Here is a 23,303-nt window from a genome sequence, read left to right on the forward strand (position 1 = left end):
AGGGCCAACTGGATGAAGGAACTGCAGAGGAACATTCACTATTGGTCCTTCTAATTATGTTGTTGCATATTCCCAGCTAAAAGTTAAATAAAGGGAATAGATAGTGATAGTAGTGATTCAGTCACACTCCAACTACCACCAGCAGGAAACAGAAGAAAGAGTATGTCTGGATGTGTAGATCAATTGGACATTCAAGTTTGTTTCTGGTAAACTATGGCCAGGAAGTTGACATTTGGACTCCTCCTTGTTAGATGTCATCTGCAACTTGTATCAGATTGAGTGAGGGACTGAGATATGTGCAGGCGTTGATGTACAGGAAGTACAAGGAAACATGCCACCCTTAGATACTGGTGTGCTATATGTATGAGATAGCTTTAATCAAATGTCACCTTGTTATGTTGCATACTGTTAGGACATCAGGTTTGTGTAATACTGAAGACTTTTGCTCAATATACACGGCCAAAACAAAGTTGCCATTTTAGGCAGTGTTATGATCTGGGGTTGCTTCAGTTGGTCAGGTCTAGGCTCAGCGGACTACCTGAATGTACTGAATGACCAGGTTATTCCATCAATGAATATGCACGGGCATATTCCAGGATGGCAATGCCAAGATTTATAGGGCTCAAATTGTGAAAGAGTGGTTCAGGGAGCATGAGGAATCCTTTTTACACATGAATTGGCCACCACAGAGTCCTGACCTTAACCCCATTGAAAGTCTTTGGGATGTGCTGGAGAAGACTTTACAGAGTGGTTCAACTCTCCCGCCATCAATACAAGATCTCGGCAAAATTAATGCAAATCTGGACGGAAATAAATGCTGTGATGTTGCATAAGTTTGTCGAAACAATGGCATGATAAATGTGCGCTGTAATCAAAGCTAAAGTCGGTCCAACGAAACATTAGAGTATGCATTTTTTTGGGTGGTGGAGGGGACAGGCAGTGTACTGTATATGAACCTGATTTGTCTTAGGGCAGGCAATGCATGCTTAACTCTTCAAGGAATATTCAAGCAATTGTCACAGGTGGTAAATAGACCTTTTTCTGCTATTAGGTTTTATCAATAAATAGAGCTTGAGAATGCCTGGCTCACGTTCATAACCGTGATCAGGTTTTGTTTAGCTAAATAACACAAAAGTATGAGGGCCCCTTGCAATGCAGATCCGAAAAAACCTGCATTGCAGGTCCTTTGTTGTTGTTTTAAAAAAAGCCTAGAATATCTCCAGAATTGTCCTAGGCAGAACAACTTGTAAACATCTGAGGGAATTTCCAGCTGGATCTGAACCAAGCCACTCCCTCACCTGTCTGTCTTCAGGGCTTTAATTAGATAGACACAAAGCGCCAAAGGTTGTTTTACTAAACTGGCTGACTATTGAGGAGTGATAAACAAGGCCGTGTACATTGTGTCTAGAATGCTTTGCTTTGAGGGAACTGCAAACATGACAAGCACTTCCTCAATGTTATCACACTGAAATCATGTTAACATGTATAATATTTAAGTCTTGTGGCTATACTTTTGAAACAGTGTGTATTTTAGTGTTTTTGGACTGGTCTTTTTTTAATGCTTTTAGGGCTATGCTTATTAAAACCACAAGTATTCATGGACTGTCAGGTGGCTGGAGCCCAGCGCTTTCAGTTCTGCCTGCAGCTTGAGAATATTTCTTTCTAAAAAAATTTAATTCCCTACCCTCCGAAGCACCTATATGCAAAAACCCAAGATTCTTAGCCTGTTATATTGTATAAAAGCATGAAAAAAGGATTGTGTTTTATTGCAGCTACTTTGCATGTTAGAAATCCTGTTCATTTAAAAGTACAAGTCTATGCAAGCGGGCGAGAGAGAGCAAGATTGGGGGAGGGTCAAAAGCCAGGGCCAGTGAGAAGGGGGGAAGGGAGGCTGAATATTTGCGGAATTTCTCTTTCTCATTGGTTTTGGTGGGGGTTAGCGGATGGTGAATAGACGTAGGGTTAGTGCTCCCAGCATGAGACGAAATTAATAAACACAAGCTGCTTCATGATACCTGGCTTTTACAATGTGCATTGAACATGTGCATGGTGTAGTCAGTGAATGTATTTTTACTGTGTTTTTGTTAAGTTGCCTCCACTTATGGCCATGGAGAAGTTAAGCTGAATGTGAACACTGGGGATTCCCCAATGGTTTCAAAGGGTCACGTGCATGTGGTACCATTTGGTTGTGCAGAACTTTGTGTACCTACAATGGATGTGCCGGGGGAATATGCATTTTCAAAACAAGTTTAATCCAGACCTGATAGTGATCGCTATGTTCTTTTTCCTTCTCAGTCCATTCACAACGGCCCATTTAGGAGACAATCGGCACAACCTTGTCTAGCCAAATGGTTCTTAATGCACAAATGTACGCCTCAATGCAAACGTTTATTTGATTTAAAACTAAAACAAATAAAAGGATTTTTTTTTTTAAAATGCTCCAAAGTACCCACTCTGTTTTGTTCAAAGCATGCATGACATTCCGATTAAATGAAAGGCAGCCAAACATAAATAGGTGGAGAACAAAAAGATTAATAGCACAGGAGTTTGTGGAAACCACATGGTGCCCCATGGCACAAATTAATGAAAAGTAATCTGCATGTCCTGTACTTTTGCATATTACAAGCTTAATCATATAGAAACAGGAAAAACAGGCTTCCCTCAGCTTACGCTCAACCTGTAAAGTTGGGTATCTGACTGTAAGGAAACCAAAAGGGACTTTTTATCAATAACTAATGCAAATGGTTGAAATTCTAATTTGCATGTTTCACTTGGATTTGTGAATCAATGTGTTAAAATAGACATCTTGCATAAATAAAGAACATATTGAGCACGGTAAAGTCCCCCTTACCATCTAAAGTGTAAAAAGCGTAACAGGTTGTTGACGTAATTTTTTTTTTGTTTTAATCAAAATCAAGATTTGAGGCCATTTTTATTATTATTAATGTACAAGTGTTCATTTTAGTTGCTGTACACAGATGAGGTCGACTGATAGTGGATTTTGCTGATACCGATACCTAAGGTGGTGGAAAAGGCTGATAACTGATTAACTGATAACTACTATGACGGGCACAGACATAGACGCTAATTACGCTACGAGAGTCCAATTGAATAAAATCGCAGATGCAGTGTAATGTGCAACCAAAATACCAATAATAACGTAAAAATAATGGTAAAAAATGACTTGGCTTCATTATAATGCTCTATATGTAAGTATTTACCAAATACAAAGCTGTTTATAGCCTATATATTCATCAAATGAAGGGCTTTGTATATTTCAACAGAAGCGGTTTAATGAGGATTAAAGTTTTTATTTTCCACATGAATTTATTTATGTCCATACAATGTATGTGCTGACTGGACACTTTTCCATATAGTCGCAGTTTTCTTTGCATGCCCTCGTTTTTTCAATTTAGAACACATGATTATCTAATAAAAATACAAATATATGCATTCAAGTGAGGATAAAAATGTGGATGAATATTGTCAATGATGACAAATTTAAATACAGCAAATTCCCAAATTGAGTGGTTGATTTTTTTTATTTTTTTATTTTTTTTTTTATCAACTTTCAGCTATTTCTCCCCACTTAAATAGTCCTATCACGTCAAAGGAGAGCTTCTAAGGTACAAATATTTAAATCAGTCTTTAAATTAATATGAGGTACAAAAAATGCATGTGGGTTCCAAAAGCTTTTTATAATTATTATGCATACAGCTTTAATGATCTCATATTAAGAGACAACATGGAATATTTGTATTTAAGAATGAAAAATTCACACTGCAGTAAATGAACTAGTAAAGATAAAAAGGTGTTTAAAAATTGTGAAAAACAGGATATATAAATATAAATTTTAACCTAAAATCTTGATTTAAAAAAAGTCCATGAACATGTCCATGTCAACCACCCATGAATAATTATACAAGAAAGCAAAAAATTTTGTTTAAAATAGTTTTAGATTCAGTATAGCACTGTATTGTTTTGCATTACATGTCAACTACCCAAAAGCAAAATAAAAATTATTTTCTTTCCTTCAAAAGCAAAATGATTATAAATAAAGCCAGCGATTTTTAAACTAGTCTGCACAGCTTTGGGGGTGTTTTAACTGTCCTGCATTGGTTTCACTTCATAAAGAGTCCATGCAGACAAGCAGACAGACAGACAGGCAGGGACTTTCCAGGGTCACTCATGTGAGCGGCTTTTGAGGACTGCAGTGTGAAAGCCCATTGTGTTGCATTTTATGACTGCAAAAAGCACATATGTGCTCAAGCAATGCCCATGTCTCAGCGTCATACGCAAGACCAAATTAGATATTGTTTATAGCTTTATTTTTCCAAGATGTATAAAAATGCCCCTTTATGAGACAGTACTTGGGAAATTAACCTGTTTCCTATGCGTGAGAACTGTTTGCAAGGAAACATGACAGTTCTCTCTGGGAAATGGAATTTCAGTGGAGTCGCTTGCCTTGTGACCTGGTGTCTTCAGCTGGAATGCATTCATGGGCTTTCAAAAACCAGGAGACCCGCAGACACATGAAGGAACATGTGCATCATTGCTAAATGTGGAACTAGACAGGATCACATGCTTTTGACATCTATAGACCCCACAGACTGAAAAAAGCACCCCCCTCTGGACAACAACATCATCTAATTCAGGGGGCCAACTCCATTTAAAATGCAGCTCAAAACTGCATAGAACATCTAATTCAGGATGGCTACACAACTTGTATATCACGTAGTTGCAGCCTGTTGCTAGTTTGGTCCTGCACAAGAAAAGATGTCGCTTTAGTTACTGAGTCATGATATAATGTCTATATGGAAACTGTCAAAAGCATTCAACATGTAGTAGTTTGGGGTCAGTGTTATTACTGTCATGTTTCAAGAGAAGTCAAACATTTCTCTACTCCATGTTTTATATTTTTACCTGAATTAATTTCTTCATGTTTATTTCAGAGTAACTGAAATACTCAAAATATAAGAATAATGTACAATAAATTATGTATGATAAACCTGTTTATTCAGTTTCTTGGCAATGTGAGTGTAGGGTGTGTAGGATAATACTGCCATCTAGTGAAGTCAACACGAAATTCCATTGTAATTATTGAACCTACAGTAAAGGTGCATTAAAGGGGCACTCAGTGACCAAAACATTTAAGCTCAAAAAACACATAAAGACAGCATAAAAGTAATTATTCTTCTAAAAATATTTGGTTTTGTTCAGCAGATGAAAGAAAGTCGTACACATCTCGGATGGAATGAGGGTGAGTAAATTATGAGAGAATTTTAATTTTTGGATGAACTGTTTAAGTGGTTTAAAACCTTAGTGATATCTATCTATCTATCTATCTATCTATCTTATAAATGAGCTAAAATTAGTTTATATATTGGTTTAAATTAGGTTAGGTTAATAAACCCTTTGTTTAAACAAAAGGTAAAAGACAAACTTCAAGAGTAGTCTTGTTGAAGATGTAACTGCCCTCTGTCGCATCTTTCATCACTTTGTCCTTCAGCTCAGCAAACTCTTCCTTAGTCAGCTGAATGGATTGCAAGACTGCTTTGCAATTCCTGCACTCTCCACTGAAACACACATTATATACCCTCCAATAATTATCAACAATACATACTAAATATTATAAAAACTAATAAAAACAAATAAAACCAAGAAGGTAGACAGATACATGGGGGCTACAGATGTAAACTTCTCTCTCCATTTCTGATCTGGTAAGCTATGCAGATGCAAACAAAAAACAGTTATCTTAAAAATCTGCAAGAGTAGGCTGAAAGAAAAAACAAAATCTATAAAACTGCCTATGTAAAAAAAATTACCTCTCAAGCCATGCTTTAATTTTAACGTTTTAGTTTTAAAATCGTTTGTCTTGTCCACGCTGAGTGATTCCACTCTGAAACAGGCATTGCCAGGTGTCTTGATGAGGAGTGAGACCCAGTTCTAGGAGCTTGCCATACAGCATCCAGCTCTTCTCAACGTCACAGTGAAGAGCCGCTCTGGCAATGGCATCGCCATAGTTCCTCAGAGATGGCAGGACGGCCTTTATCATGCCCTCCAACACAGCGAGTGCCTCCCTCCAGCGTTCTGTTTGACTGAAACCTTTAATAAACAGTGATGATGCTTCAGTGTCGTGGGTCTTAAAGCAAGTTCCCACGATCTCATATGTGTCAAATACCTCAGAGTGGTGCCCACCCATCACACACAGCGTGAGGTACCTCAAGAGGAGCTCGTAGTAAAGAGTGCCTTTTTCCTAAGCCACATATGCCAAGAGAGATTTGGTGATGTTGGAGGTAGCTTCTTTTAATTTTGTCCATTCTGATGTGGTCAGTGGATGATCAGGGAGTGCAACCTTTGAAAATCCTCTTGCCTTTGCAGTATTATTATTTGACAGTTCTTCTGTATCTGTCACAGCACGCTTTTTCAAATATTCAGCAGTTCTTTTGGCCGTGCCAGCTGTGAATACTGAATTTCGAAATGCAGGCCTCACTCTTGGAGTGACGCTTTTTTCTTTGCCAGCTCTGCTGTATGATTGTGCTTGTTTGTCGCCCTTTGAGCACTAAAATTGCATGTGTGGCTTTAGGGTAATTCTGACAGCATGCAGAATGTTATATTTTGATATTGAGAGCAGGTCTGAGGTATATGGAGCTGCCAAACCATGTGCATAAATGCTTCATACAAGTCCTTGACTTTGACGTAACAAGAGATCCCATTGCCTTGTTTGATTTTACTCACCGGTTGAAAAACAGAAACACTTGACTTTCTCACATACAAACAAATGCACATCATAAATAATTTACAAGTGACTTGACCTGACTCAAGAAGTCACTGCTCTCAATGAAGTCATTAACTCAATGAAGAAAACTTTATCAACATCCATACAAAAACACAACCCACCAGTTCAATAGTACACTTAGTAAGGGAGATACTTCACTTTGAGGATTCCAAAACAACTCATCTCCTTGAGAAATGTCATTCTGCACTTAAATCAGACAGATAAATCAGACAGATAAAGCCAGCATGTGTTTGTTTAAATAAATAGTTTTTTAATTCAGTCATCGGAAATTTAAATGACAACACATTGGACAGAGTTGCTGAGAAGACGAGAAGACTGCGAAAAAGGGTACCGTTATAACATGCTAACTAGCTAATCAATGACTATAGATTTTTTTGTAAAATTTAACTCTAGATTATCGATGAAATCGATTGAAAATACCATGAAAATGTATCATGGTATTACAATAATAACACTAACTGTAGTAAACTCTACTTTGGCAAGTATTAATCATTAGTAATATGTAATAGTTCATATTGAGTAATCTTAGGGGTTTTGGAACTTAGTACATTTTAATAGCTACATGTGCGGTAGTTGCATGGTAACGATGAGCCATCCATTGTTTTACCTGTGTTTGCTATGGACTTACTACAAAAACCACATGGTTCAGGTCCGAAATGAACTTTTCCTTCGATGACGCATTTCCACCTTATTGTTTATTTTTTTATATTATAAATTTTTTAAATATTGAGTGTAAATTTATAACATTATGCTTTGTGTTATATTACCATGGAATTAGTTTTTAAAAAACAAATTACCACAGCTGCGAGGGGGTTTCTATTACAGCTGCTGAGAGAGTGACAGTAAATTTGGCATCTTCTCCCATTTTACTGTCTTAATCCATCGCTCTCAATTTTTTTTCCTCTTCTGGAAAGTCATTAAAACGTAATAGTACATTTTTTTCTTTTGCTCTTGGAGCAAATAGGTAAGTGAAAATAAAATTTGCAGTGATCTCCCATTCACTCTCATTCACTGCTGTCAAAGTTCCCTTAGGACTCAGTACACTTGACATTGCGTTTGCTAACGCATTTGGGGGAGTGTCCTTCCACATGACGTAGATGAAACCTCTCTACAATAACGCCAATATTCTAATATTGGTTATGGTGTTTGAACCCCAAGCTTTTAGCTATAAAAGCAGGCAGAATTTTCTACCTTCAAGACAACGATTCATCTCTTGTCTAGAAGCCTTCTATTGCTTCGCTGTCAACTACACGAGTCAGCGAGCGGGATCTTCAAAGCAACGAGAAGACTCTCTGCTCCCCTGCAGTGTTCCGGCGAACATCACTCTGCCTTGCCACTTGACGCTTCGCTGGTGAACGGGCCACTTCAGCATCCTGATTCCCTGCAGCGCTTCGGCAGGAGTTGTGTATCCTTATAAGCAATTTTATATTGTTATATTGTGTAATATATATATATACATATATACTACCGGTCAAAAGTTTTGAAACACTTATTCATTCTTTATTATAATTTTTTTTCACATTTTAGAATAATAGTAAAGTCATCAAAACTATGGAATAACATAAATGGAACTATGGGAATTATGTTGTGACTAAACAAAATCCAAAATAAATCAAAACTGTGTTATATTTTAGCATCTTCAAAGTAGTCACTCCTTGCCTAGAATTTGCAGACATGAACTCTTGACATTTTCTCAACCAACTTCTTGAGGTATCACCCTGGGATGCATTTAAACAGTACTGAAGGAGTTCCCATCTATGTTGGGCACTTATTGGCTGCTTTTCTTTATTATTTGGTCCAAGTCATCAATTTCAAAAACATTTTTTTTTTTTTTTACATTTTAGTTTTATAATGAAATAAATTAATATGGTGGCACAATTATATTTTTGTCTACAAAACTAATTTCAAACATTTAAGCATACGCCTTCAGATCAAAAGATTTTTAAGATAACGAGAAACATTTCAGTCAAGTGTTTCAAAAGTTTTGACCGGTAGTGTATATATAAAAAGAGTCGCTTATGTGTTCGCGTTTTTTAAAGATGTCCTTCTGTAAGTGTTCCTTGTGCGAGAGGCACATCCCACCGTCAGATCAGCATGAGAGCTGCATTCACTGTCTGGGCTGTGCCCACGCAGAGTCAGCTCTCATGGAGACAGACTGCCCTCACTGTGAGGGTATGAGTCTCAAGACGCTTCGTTTACGAATCGCCCTCGTTCTGAGGGACGATTCAGCCTCCTGCGCCCTCCCACCCCCCTCTTCTGTGACACCCAAGGGATCACACAAGGAGGCACAGTGGGGCCGCGAGGTTGAGCAGGATGAATTTGAGGTGGTCCTCGTGTCAGGAGCCCCTCAATCTCCTCGTCTCGTTTGGCGGTTCTGACGCTGTGGATGATGACGATGTCATGTCTCTTGCTGCATCAGGCAAGTGTTCAGTGTATGATGCTACCGCCCCTTCCCCCAGCGAGGGTGAGAAGCGTGTATGCGCCACTGACAAGGAGATCCTTCACGTCCTTTCAAGGGCGGTCGAAGAGCTCGATATCGAGTGGTCTCCTTCAGAGGAACCTACACAATCTCGCCTTGATGAATGGTTCCTGCAGTTCGGACGCCGTTAAGTGACCGCGTCCCATAGATCTGCGGCGTTCTTCCCTGAAGTTCATAATGAACTGTCAAAATCCTGGCGCGCGCCCTATTCAGCTCGCCCGCGCAGCAATTACATCCTCTCTAATATGGATCACGGGGAAGAAAACAGTTATGCCCAACTATCCCCCCTGAAACAGGCGGTAGCTGCACATCTTTGCCTGGCGAATTGCAGGGCATGGAACTCACGTCCCGTTCATCTTTCTAAGCCATGTCGACTAACATCTGCACTGGCTGGAAGAGCTTACTCAGTGGCGGTCCAAACTGGTTCAACCTCCAGGCGATGATGGTGTTCCAAATTTTCCAAGCTAAACTCCTCGAAACAAATGGACGAGCAATGCTATGTTCCAAAGACGTTCAAAGAGCTCCTGCTGTGGGGGGGCGCCAAAGAGGAGGCCGCTGCAAAGCACCAATAAAAAGGCAATAGGGATCTCACCTAGGGTGCCAGAATGGTCTGAAACAACCCTGGCACAGGCCATTGGCAAGTCAGTGAGCCAGTGTTTTGTTGTACTCGAGATCGGTCTTGGTCTTGAGACGGTCTCAGTCTCGTCTCGGAATCGACCACATTTTTACTCGGTCTTGTCTCAGGGGGCTTTCACACTGGGCATGTTTGCTGCGGTCCGATTCCATGTGCGATTTTTCCCGGTGCCCCCCGCAGCGTTGGTCTGGTTTCACACTCACTTGATTCTGTCGAACCCCGGTCCATTTGCGTTCATCTTACATCATCACAAACATGCATGGTGAACAAAACGCGACTCATCATACTTTTGTTTTTTTGTTATTTTGGTGCCATTATACACAGCAGAGTGAACGACAACTGCGTATATATGCGCTTCATGGCATAACTCATCAGATGTCCAGGGTAAGGCGGCTTGCTGCTGCTCGCAAACTGCATTTTTTGAAGAGACAGCTGATTGCAAGGAATTCATTTGCATCTTTGTTTACACTGCACGCTTACTCACGCTCGTGTCCAAGATAAAGTTATCGCCGCTGTCATCTCCTAAACTAATGATGTTGTCATCGGCTAAAACGCATGCGCAGGTTAATTTACTTCCTGAACGAGTGCGCACCCGAGTCCGAGTTGCTTTCACATTCACGCGAATCGTGCAACAGTTCCATTGCAACCAAACTCAGACCACCTCCTACAGGTAGTCTCGGGTTCAGTAACGTGGTGCGCTCCCCGGTCCGCATGACAGCTTTCACATTACCAATTTTTCATGCAAACCGTGCTCTGTTTCGAACTAAACTGCCAGTGTGAAAGCACCCTCAGTCCCAGACAAGGAGGACTCGGGATTTTATTTCAAAAGACCACAGCTGCGGGGATATCACTAAATTGCCTGTGCATTGTCTGATTTATTTCTGTGATTGGATGTAAACTTCCTGCTTCAAATGCAAGCAATAACTTGACTCATTTCTAATTTGAATTTTTTGTTCCTGTTAATGGCTGTCACCCCTCCCTGACCCCCTTCACACGCACTCAAAAGAAAGTGAATGCGGGAGACAGGAGAAGAGACTGTGGCTGTCTGAGGGATGTCAGACAAATCTTCTGTAATAAAATTTGGCTACCTAAACCAGTATTTCCCAACCACTGTACCCACTAGTGTGCTGTGAAAGATTGTCAGGTGTGCCATGGAAAATTATAAAATTCCTCAAAATAAATACATAAAGAATTTTCTAGGAATTTTAGTGAAGGCACAGAGACGGTAGAAGAGTTTTAAAGTTGCCAATTCAGTATATTTTCCATTGCAAAGTATTTTATGCAACCAGTTTTAATATTTTGTCCATCATAACATTAATGTTCTAACAAATTCTAGTCCGCTGTCAAACGCAATTCCTCACATGCCCACAAAATGATGCTTCATCATCACACTTGTAGTAAAAACATTCAGTCAGTGAACCGAATGAATGAATAGAATACAACAGGTGTATTGTTTTTTTTATTATTTTTTTGTCTCTCTATCAACAACGCGATTTTGACCCGGTGAGACTTATAGTCAGGTGCGACTTTATTTCCGGAAAATACAATAAATAAATAAAAATAATAATAATAATAAATAAAAATAATTTGCAGTGCCGTTGCAAGAATTAATTTGCAAGAACAAATCTACAAATTGGAAATATGCCAAGTCTATTACACATGATTTGATTTTTATGGTCATTTTGTACTTTAACAAGGACTTTGTTTAAACATAAAAAATATACAGTTTGTCATCCTTTCAAAACTTTCATTTATTTATACTTCAATACTTTAATTTTCCATCTGAATAATTAGATTGAGAATATATTACCTGCTGCTCTCCATAAAATTAAATCAACCTCAACTAATATTTTATGCCATAATATGTATAATTAGGCCCAGATTAGAATAAAGTACTACATCAGTAGTTACGAATAAAAAAAATTTTTTTTTAACCGTAATTATGGAGGCGAATTTTCCTCTAACATTTTGAAATAGTACTTGCAGTGATTAGTAAGTCATGGCCTTCTGGAAATATTTGAGAGATTTAAAGGCATATTTAATTACTTTCTACTGCTGTTTACTCTGTTACTGACTTTTTGAAGTCATAGAACGCCCAAAAGTTATTTTAAACACCCAGTTTAAAGAAATAGTTCACCCAAAAATGAAAATACTCTCATCATTTACTCACCCTCATGCAATCCCAGATATGTATGACTTTCTTTCTTCTGTGGAACACAATCCAAGATTTTTAGAAGAATGTGAATGCAACATCGCAACACAGAAGAATATTTCAGCTCTGCAGGTCCATACAATGCAAGTCAACTGGGTCCAAAACTTTGAAGCTCAAAAAAGCACATAAAGGCAGCATAAAAGTAGTCCATACAACACCAGTAAATCCATGTCTTCAGAAGCAATATGATAAGTGTGGACGAGAAACAGATAAATATTTATGTCCTTTTTTTACTATGCATTCTCCTCCCAGTCCAGTAGGTGGCGATATGCACAAAGAATGTGAATAGCATAAAAACAAAAGAAAAATAACTCTTAGGAGAGACGAGCGCTTAGGAGGGCTCTTTGAAAGTGTTGGTTTATAGTTTAAAAAGAACTTAAATATTGATCTTTTTCTCACCCAAACCCCATATATCGCTTCAGAAGACATGGATTAAACCACTGTAGTCATATGGATTACTTTTATGATGCGTTTATGTGCTTTTTGTGCTTCAAAGTTGGACCATGTTGACTTGGATTGTATGGACCTTCAGAGCTGAGATATTCTTCTAAAAATCTTCTTTTGTGTTCAGAAAAAAGAAAGTCATACACATCCGTTATGGCATTAGGGTGAGTAAATCCCTTTAAAAACTATCCCTTTAACTAGATAATGCATTCATAGTCAGTCACAGTAAGATTAATGTAGATGTAATAGGTTTGCACAGTGTGATGCATTATAATTTGTGTTAAAATCACTCCTCTGTATTGATCAAATGAAAGGACAGAACACATTAAGAAGGCAGAGGAAACAGGACTGTTTACCAAGTTTTACAGTGAATGGAGAGGGGGTGAAAATGAAGATGACTCATTTAAACACATTCCACACTTCTACTACAGGGTGAGTTGTTCACGGTCCTATTAATGAGAGGATGTTCTTGTCAGATAAAAAATGATGCATTCACATCCATTTATCATAAACTGCCTTAATATTTTGGGGGGTGGATATTCTGGACACCTATTAGGCATTGCCTTGAGGGATATTCATTTAGTCACCATTCACTGAAATTGGCACAAGATGTTCACCACTTCTTCATCTATGTCAAGCATGTTTATATCAGTTTTGCCTGCTTCATCGTAACTCCACAATATATCACGGCAGCTTCCAGCAGAAGATGAAGTTCTGCAGCAGAAACTGAGAGAAGAATTGAGGGCAGTGTTTCTCCAGAGAAAGAGCCGAGAACTGGACAATGAGGAGTTACAAGCAAGAAAGTGTTTTATTGAATCTTTGATATTATACACAAAGCATTGTGTATAAAATCATTAATATTCATTTTTATTTGTTAAATGTTTTATTTGTAATTTGTTTTTCTTTTCTACAGAACCTTTGGTTTCTTCTCGATAAACATCAAGTGCCGCCCATGACCGGTGAGGAGGCCATGATCAGTTATGAGAGTTTCCTGAAGGTTGAAGAGAAAGCAGGTACAAAATGCAAGTGAGTGCATCATAGGAAAATGCAGAGCAAATAATTTCTGTTATATTGTACATTTATTTAGGGAACAATCAGTTTGACTTGAAACCATGAGCAGATGGGCTGACAAATGTATTATAAGCATATAATTTGTAGGTGGTAAGCCTTGGCACTTATGACGTGAGATCTTTCTTTCTCAATTGTTACGCCCTTCAGGCTTTTTTTCCACTACCAGAGTCTACGCCAAACTGCTTCATAATGATCCATATGGGCAGATATCAATTATGCAGTTCTTCAACTATGTCATGAGAAAAGGTAGTAATAAATTCTGTGAATAGTGCTGTCACTGCATTCTCCTTTTAATCAGTTAATTATGTATTAATGTATTTTTTTTATTGAAGTAGATCACTGGTCAGACCAGGATTGGTTTGAGCCTCTATGATGTAGCAGGACAAGGTTATCTCAGAGAGTCTGTAACAGCATTCTATTTCAAGGGATACAGTAGGAATCATTAATATCTTAAAAGTAAAGCTTGATAGTGTAAAGTGCATTGTGTAATTTCTGAGCCCTTGGCAGCACTAAGTGGAATTGCAAAAAATACTGATTGATTCCAATTCCAAAAAAGGTTTGAGAAACTCCTCCTCGTTAAATGTGTTTAAAAAATTACACACGGCACCTTTAAAGGGATAGTTCACCCAAAAATGAAAATTCTCTCATTATTTACTCACCCTCATTCACCTGAATGGTGACCAAAGCTCCAAAAAGCACATAAAGGCAGCATTAAAGTAATCCATGATACTCCAGTGGTTTAATCCATGTTTTCTGAAGTGACCTAATCGATTTTGGGTGAGAACAGACCAAAATATTACTCCTTTTTCACTGTACACTGCCATTGCAGTTTCTTGGCACAATCATGATTTTTAAGCTCGATTTCACTTGATCACTGCTGATCTTGACTGCTGTCAAGGTTTATTTTGAAAAAGGAGTTACAAACTGGATTACTTCAGAAGACATGGATTAAATGGATTTTATGATGGCTTTATGTGCTTTTTGGAGCTTCAAAGTTTTGGCCACCATTCACTTGCAGAGCTGAAATATTCTTCTAAAAATCTTCATTGTGTTTTGCAGAAGAAAGAAAGTCATTCACATCTGGGATGGCATGAGGGTGAGTAAATGAAATTTTTGGGTGAACTTTTCATTTAAAGGGGAAAAAAACTGTTTTTAGTCCAGTTAAAAATACAATGTCTGTGTAACAGGGTTTAAAATGGGCAAGGAGGAGGCGGGAACTGGCTGAACAGTCAAAATAACATTTATATGAAAACTTAAAAAGACACAAAACAAAAACACACACGACAGCTGTGTGTGGCTTTCTCCCTCCCGAACTGCCGCATCCGGCTCCACCTTATCCGGAATATTCTTTTAAAAGGGATAGATGATGTCAGAAAATGTGGACAAAATAAGTATCTTAAAAATAATTGCAAGTTTATTTGTATATTCACCTAGTGAAACTAAGAGCAATCTAATCAGTTTATTTGTGATCTTAGACCATTCAGGAACAGATGAAAATACATGGGCAGGAACCAGTTTCATTCCAGGTACAAGACCTCTTCTTTTTAATAGCAATAGATATTCTGTAATTGCAAAAAAAAAAAAAAAAAAAAAAAAAAAAAAATGGAAAATTCAGTGACATTTATCATTAATTAATCATAATATGGTGATCAAACTGTATCATAATTCATGTGTATCTACAGGATGAAATCTCTAACATGGTGAAACCCAAGGATCCCTACAAGATCACACTACAGGACCTGGTTAACAGCGGTCAGGGCGATACAGGTACTTATGAGAACAGAGAGGTTCTGGTGGCTAATGACACTGACAGCAATGCAGCTGATTCGGATGACACATGACATTACTTCCTATAACAAAGTAATTGTACTACTCTTGGAAGAGAAAAAAACAAAAACAAAAACAACAAAATAAAACATTCCAGAGGAATAAACACAATTAAGTTGTATTTTGAAGTGTTTATTAAGTAATATGTTACAAAACAAGCTGTATTATTTCACGTACATTTATATAGAAAAGTAGATGTATTTTTTCACCTACAAAAAAAAAACAAAACAAAAAAACATTGTACACAAATAAATAAACATACGCAAAATGAAATGCATTTCCATTCGTGTGAGAGCAGACAAACTTTAACTCAAATTTTTGCCATAGGTAGAGCACATATTCACATACACACCAAAAATATTGTTCAAAATAAAAAGGACATTTGGTTGAAAAATAAAAATATCTGTTCTCTCAGATGAAATGTTGTAAGATCTAAAAATACAATGCATGATTTAAGTGCATTTTCTTATCTGACCACTGACATTTCTTTCAAATACTCAGTGTAATCAGTAACTTAGTAAATGACTAATGTTATAATTAATATCTACTATTTGACAGTACCTTAGAGATTGGAGATCCATGCAGTTGTTATAGTGTTTAGTAGGCTTTTTAGGTGTTTATAATTAGAAAAAATGTACAATGAATTGTTGTAATGGGGATATTTTTTATAAGCTACTGGTACTTTCTACTTACATACTGAAAGGTTTAACGTAGGGCTTTATAAATGATTAAAATAGTTTTGCATTCAAAGCAGAACTATTGTCAGCTATGCATACACAACATGTACCTTCATGTTCAAATTTAGCATCATATATGATAAACTTCCCAAAAAATTAAATCAAGCAAACCTTGTACTTATGTTTACAGTAAATAGGGTTACATAGTCCAATTTTGAATTTCAATCGATTGAACAGCATTTTAGGAGGGAATGGGGGCAGGCACTTTATTAGCATCAGGTGTTGTATGGGATTCCTGTTCAAGTTCAAAGGTCACATTCACAAAGGAAGCAGTTGCCTCTGGCTGCTCAATCTTTGGCTGCTGGCCCTCCTGATTGTGCTGCTCGTCAAAATGCCGCTCCGCCTCCTCAGAGAGCCGGTTCTCTTCTTCTTCCTCTTCCTCCTGTGAATTACACATTCACAGGTGAATCTTGGCCTCATGGAGTGTACATTTTGGGTGAATCTCATGAACAAATGTCCAGGTCCCCAAAATTAAAAGGGAAAAAACAACCAAGAACATATATTTTGTATCAAGAAAACAAATCTTCCTGTTGTTAGCAATGTGACATTATTTTCAAGTCAATTAAAGGAATAGTTCACCCAAAAACTGAAGTTCTCTCATCGTTTACACACCCTGTTGCCATCCCAGACCTTCTTTCATCTGCTGAACTCAAATTAAGATTTTTAGAAGAATATCTCTGCTCTTTTGGTCCATACAATGAACGTGAATCGGTGTTAAAATTTTGAAGCTCCAAAAATCACATACCGTAAGTCAGCATAAAAGTAACCCATAAGACTCCAGTGGTTAAATCAATGTCTTCAGAAGCGACATGATATGTATGGGTGAGAAACAGATCACTTTTACATTCTTCTTCTTGTGTTTTTGGTTATTCAAATTCTTCATGCATACCGCCCTCTACTGGGCAAAGAGAAGAATGCCAAGCAAAAAACGACTTAAATATTGATCTGTTTCTCACCCACACCTATAATATCACTTCTGAAAATATGGATTAATACACTGGAGTCATATGGATTACTTTTGTGAAGCCTTTTTGTGCTTTTTGGAGCTTCAAAATTCTGGCACCCATTCACTTATGGAGCTACAGAGAGATATTCTTCTAAAAAAAATAAAAAAACAAAATCACAATTTGTGTTCTGTAGAGGAATGAAATTCATACACCTCTGGGATGGCATGAGAGTTAGTAAGTGATGAGAGAATTTTGCTTCTTGGGTGAACTATACCTTTAAGAACATATTTTTCCCCAAAACAAATGATTCCAAAAGTTTATTTTTTATTTTTTTTTATTCTCAGTGGTATATATACACACACACATATTATATCATAATACATCATATCATATATACATCACTTATATAAGTCAGAAGTTTACATACACATAGCCAAATACATTTAAACTCAGTTTTTCACAAATCCTGACATTTAATCGTAGAAAATATTCCCTGTCCTAGGTCAGTTAGGATCACTATTTTAAGAATGTGAAATGTCAGAATAATAGTAGAGAGAATTATTTATTTCAGCTTTTATTTCTTTCATCACATTCCCAGTGGGTCAGAAGTTTACATACACTTTGTTAGTATTTGGTAGCATTGCCTTTAAATTGTTTAACTTGGGTCAAACATTTTGGGTAGCCTTCCACAAGCTTCTCACAATCAGTTGCAGGAATGCTGGCCCATTCCTCCAGACAGAACTGGTGTAAACGAGTCAGGTTTGTAAGCCTCCTTGCTTGCACACGCTTTTTCAGTTCTGCCCACAGATTTTCTATCAGACTGAGGTCAGGGCTTTGTGATGGCCACTCCAGTACCTTGACTTTGTTGTCCTTAAGCCATTTTGCCACAGCTTTGGAGGTATGCTTGGGGTCATTGTCCATTTGGAAGACCCTTTTGTGACCGAGTTATAACTTCCTAACTGATGTCTTGAGATGTTGCTTCAATATATCCGCATAATTTTCCTTCCTCATGATGCCATCTATTTTGTGAAGTGCACCAGTCCCTCCTGCAGCAAAGCACCCCCACAACATGATGCTGCCACCCCCATGCTTCACGGTTGGGATGGTGTCCTTCGGCTTGCAAGACTCACCCTTTTTCCTCCAAACATAATGATAGTCATTATGGCCAAACAGTTCAATTTTTGTTTCATCAGACCAGAGGACATATCTCCAAAAAGTAAGATCTTTGTCCCCATGTGCACTTGCAAACTGTAGTATGGCTTTTTTATAGCGGTTTTGGAGCAGTGGCTTCTTCCTTGCCGAGCAGCTTTTCAGGTTACATTGATATAGGACTCGTTTTACTGTGGATATAGATACTTGTCTACCTGTTTCCTCCAGCATCTTCACATGGTCCTTTGCTGCTTGATTGATTTGCACTTTTCGCACCAAACTAGGTTCATCTCTAGGAGACAGAATGCATCTCCTTCCTGAGCGGTATGATAGCTGCATGGTCCCATGGTGTTTATACTTACATACTATTGTTTGAACAGATGAACGTGGTACCTTGAGGCATTCTGAAATTGCTCCCAAGGATGAACCAGACTTGTGGAGGTCCACCATTTCTTTTTCTGAGGTCTTGGCTGATTTCTTTTGATTTTCCCATGATGTCAAGCAAAGAGGCACTGAGTTTAAGGTAGGCCTTAAAATACATCCACAGGTACACCTCCAGTTGACTCCAATTAGCCTATCAGAAGCTAACTGTCTAATTGTCTAAAGGCTTGACATCATTTTCTGGAATTTTCCAAGCTGCTTAAAGGCACAGTTAACTTAGTGTATGTAAACTTCTGACCCACTGGAATTGTGATATAGTCAATTAAAAGTGAAACAATCTCTCTGTAAACAATTGTTGGAAAAATTACTTGTGTCATGCACAAAGTAGATGTCCTAAATGACTTGCCAAAACTATAGTTTGCTATTATGAAATCTGTGGAGTGGTTAAAAATAGTTTTAATGACTTCAACCTAAGTGTATGTAAACTTCTGACTTTAACTGTATATACTTATAAAAATATACATATATAATGTATTAATTATTATTATTCTCTTACTTCTTTGGGTTGAAATATGATCCGGTTGATGAATGATAATGTGAACTTATCATACATCTACCGGATCATATTTCTTGAGATTCACCTTAGTAGATACTAAAAGTGTAGATGGTGCTGATACCTCATATGAGTCGGTTAGTAAATGCCTGCAAAATAATAATACACTAGTGCACATACCTCCTTCTTCATCCTGTAGTACTCATCAATTGCATACTGATATTTTGGTGTTGTGATTCCAAGCAGTGAGGCCATTCTTTCACCAAGATAGTCACAAACTGAAATAATCGAAACAAAGAAATCTATTTGCACAGCACTGTCTATGAAAACGTATTTTCTGGAATAATTAATATGCGATTGCATTGTACTAATTATCATAGACTGGAGAGAGTTTCCTTACCTGAGATGGTAGAGGTAGCCATTCTCCACATTTGGAACCAGAAGTATGGACCCCAGGTCAACTTTGCCTAAAATCAGAGATGCATACTCACTATAAGCTGAATATGTCCAGATAAAAACTCAAAGTATATGTAAATGAACTGATTTGATGCTACCCACCGGATCTACTGTACTTAAAGTGTTCTTTTTCTCTGGTTCTTCCTCCTCCTCCTCATCTGTACTGAACTCCTCCATGGTTTCACCACTCGCGAAGTAGATTGTTCTGCGAGGAATCTTTGGCTGCTTTTTCCCCAGATCTCCAAGTTCCACACTTTCAAACTCTTTTACGACAGTAGAGTTCTAAACCAACAGTGACAATAACACGTTTAGCCAAGATCAATAAACACTGTTGCTATGCCACTACATAACTTTACTCCATAGTGTCATTTGTATCATGATGAATGACCATTTTATTAGTAAATGTACGTACATCTAATGTAGATAAGCATAATATAAATTGCATGATTTTAATAAAAGTAACGGGCACATTAGTCATTAAACACACACACACACACACACACACACACACACACACACACACACACACACACACACACACACACACATTATACAATACATCATCAACAAACGAATTAGTTTCCTCGGTAGACAAAGATGAAACGAACAAGGAAGTACAATCATCTCTACTGTCGTCTACGGTCCAAACCACGAGTGTTTTGCCATGGCAACCCAATTTATATCTTTAAAAAAAGTACTATACCTTCTCTGTGTCCATAGTTTGCCCTAGAGACACGTTGACGTTTGTCAGATACAGTGACAGTTCAGCCATGTCTTCTTCAAACCTCTCCCCGTTTCCTTCTTCAAGCTCACTCAAGCATTTCCTCCTCGCGGCGCCAAACAGGACGTGACGTCAAATGTAATCAAATTTTATGTAGAGGTCCATTATTTCATTAGAAAACTTATTCCAACACTCAAACCAGGTTTATACACTGTAAAATATGCAAAAGACGTTCTCAGAAATACAAATGATCATATAAACAAATGTATGTCTTTTTTATTATTCTTATAGACTTCTGTATTTGTTCAATAATTCTGAAATAGATTTAAAAGGCGGTTTAATGTCAGTTAAGTCTGTAAAGAATAAACATTTCCCATTTTATTTTTATCTAAAAAGTACCAGGGTATTACCATATTTTTATTTTTTTATTTTTTTATTTTTTTGACATGTGCAATGGCAATATTGTGGTTTATGAAAATGTCCCAAAGTAGTATCATGGTATTCTTGAAGTACTTTTGAGTAACATACTCTCCATCCAGTTTTTATGATGCTGTATTAGTTAGGAGACTACATGGACTAATTGTACTTTAAAAACTTCACTTCTCACACTCCAGGAATATTTAAATTAATTAAATCCATGTCTTCTGAAGCAATCTAATCATTTTTGGGTGATAACAGACCAAAATATAAATCCCTTTTCACTATAAATCTTGAAATCTGCGGTCTCCTTTGCGATAATGATTTCAAGCTTAATTACACTTCCTAGTGCCATCTAGTGCTCTGTGCATGAGTCAAGCACTAGGAAGTATAATCAAGCTTGAAATCATGTTTGTACCTAGAGACTGCGATTAGAGGTCTGTGGGGGACTATTTTTGTATCCTGCTCCCGCAAGTTTCTATCCCGCACCCATACGCTCCCGCTGAATTTTATTCCATGTTCACCCGCTCTCTGCCCTTGGGTTTTTTTTCAAACCGCACCCATTCCCACAACCCCTCATTTGTGTTCCGCATAGGAAAAAATAGACAACAAGTGTATGTCACCGGTCCTACTTGACCCACCCCAAGCGAGATTTGAACCGGCAATCCCCGGAATAGGAGTCGGACGCGCTAGCAAGAAATCTAGAAAAGCCTTGGTCGCTAGTGCGTCTGTTAAGGCTAGGAGATTGAGGTTTATACACTGCACAGCTGTCACATACCAGCTGGCTACCATTACACTCACCTCCCTAAACCTCACTCCCATCAGGGTCACGGCACCAGTGTCACTGGTCCTACTCGATCCACCCCGAGCGGGATTCGAACTGGCGATCCCTGGCATGGGAGTCGGCTAGAAAAGCCACGGCCAAGAAATGGGACAGGTATTTGTTTTTCTGGAAGGCTCTCAGTGAGGACCATGTGGAGAGAGACAAAATTGTTGTAGTAATTGTGGATTCTTTTCTTTGTGGAATTCTTTCTTTTCAATTTGTTTGTTGATTTTTATATTTTGTGATTTTCTCAAATATTTTTTATTTGGTTGTCGGTTTATATGTGTGCATTGTGTAATTTAGGCTTTGACCACAGGGATGTTTGTTGAGGGACAGGGCGCGGTTAGCGAGGGGGAAATAATGGGGTTTAAAGTTGATTCTGTATAATATATATATATATATATATATATATATATGAATGTTTTATGTTTTTGTTATTGCTATTATCAGATGATGTGTGACATCATGCCAGTTTGACTTGCCTGAGGGTGAATTCTTAACACTAAATTGACAATTTTTCAGTCTTAGAATAACATCCTTGAATGACGCAGTGTGTCCACGCTTTGCTCTGCCATTCGTATAATAGGCCAGTTAACTACCTGAATAGCGTACTCTGTTGGATAATCTGATGCACGGGCTGTGGGCACATTTTTATGTCGTATTTTTATTTATTTTTTGTATCAAAAATAAATTAGTTGTAAAATAATATAATAATTATCATTGTTTGCATTCATTAACTAATAAAATAATAAAAGATATACACACTGCATTTTTCAGGCTATTCTCTGACCGCCCGCTCCCACCCACAACTCATGGAAGTACTGTCTGCTCCCACCTTCAACTTGGAAATTTAATCCAGTGCCGCAAGAAATCTAATCGGGTCCCGCTGGTCCTGCGGGTGTTCCGTGGGAATGCAGACCTCTAACTGCAATGGCAAGATGTACAGTGAAAAAGCAGTTATATTTGTGTCTGTTCTCACCCAAAACCACTTAGATTGCTTCAGAAGACATGGATTAAACCTCTGGAGTCATATGGATTACTTTTATGATGCCTTTATGTGCTTTCTGGAGCTTAAAATATTGGTCACCATTCTCTTGCATTGTATGGACACACAGAGCTGAGATATTCTCCTTAAAACCTTCATTTGTGTTCTGTAGGAGAAAGAAAATCATACGCATCTGGGATGGGATGAGGGTGAGTAAATGATGAGAGAATTTTCATTTTTGGGTGAACTATCCTTTTAATCTCATGATTAGTCTTTAGAAAGCAGAATGAATATGACTTGCAGGACTGATCATGTCAAATTTGGTAAATGTTATCTTTTTTTTTTTTTTTTTTACAATTCTCTGAAAATTTACGCAGGCCCCCTAGAACCCCCTTTCAGCCCCCATGGGGTCCCTGAACCTCAGTTTGAAAAACCCTGATTTAAACCTTTAAAAATCTTAATGTTAAAGTTAAAAGTTCCCCATGTTATGTGTATTTGTCCCATGCTGATATCTTCTGTTTTTGTGTATATCTCATACTAAATTGTTTCAAAAATTCTAACAAAATCTAACATAAAACAAAGGCAATCTGAGTAAACACAAAATACTGTTTTTAAATGATAATGTTATTTATTGAAGCAAAAAAGTTATCCAATGCCTCTGTGAAAAA

At 37.7% G+C, this 23,303-nt stretch overlaps 1 protein-coding gene and 1 pseudogene across 1 annotated transcript; one reads left to right on the forward strand and one right to left on the reverse strand.

The window, feature by feature from the left end:
- The first annotated feature begins 9,112 nt into the window (after positions 1-9,112).
- LOC127410789 (serine/threonine-protein phosphatase 2A regulatory subunit B'' subunit gamma-like) lies at positions 9,113-15,866 on the forward strand (annotated as a pseudogene).
- LOC127410827 (protein FAM177A1-like) lies at positions 15,583-20,543 on the reverse strand. Its single transcript, XM_051646025.1, has 5 exons — positions 20,393-20,543; positions 19,792-19,971; positions 19,634-19,700; positions 19,414-19,511; positions 15,583-16,585 (listed from the first exon to the last, which is right to left on the reverse strand). Exons 1-5 carry the CDS (start codon positions 20,459-20,461, stop codon positions 16,385-16,387), a joined length of 615 nt encoding a protein of 204 aa, XP_051501985.1. The 5' UTR covers positions 20,462-20,543; the 3' UTR covers positions 15,583-16,384.
- Between the last annotated feature and the right edge of the window lie 2,760 nt (positions 20,544-23,303).

Source organism: Myxocyprinus asiaticus, chromosome 20 (assembly GCF_019703515.2).
Source record: "Myxocyprinus asiaticus isolate MX2 ecotype Aquarium Trade chromosome 20, UBuf_Myxa_2, whole genome shotgun sequence".
In the NCBI taxonomy this organism is placed as follows: Eukaryota; Metazoa; Chordata; class Actinopteri; order Cypriniformes; family Catostomidae; genus Myxocyprinus; species Myxocyprinus asiaticus.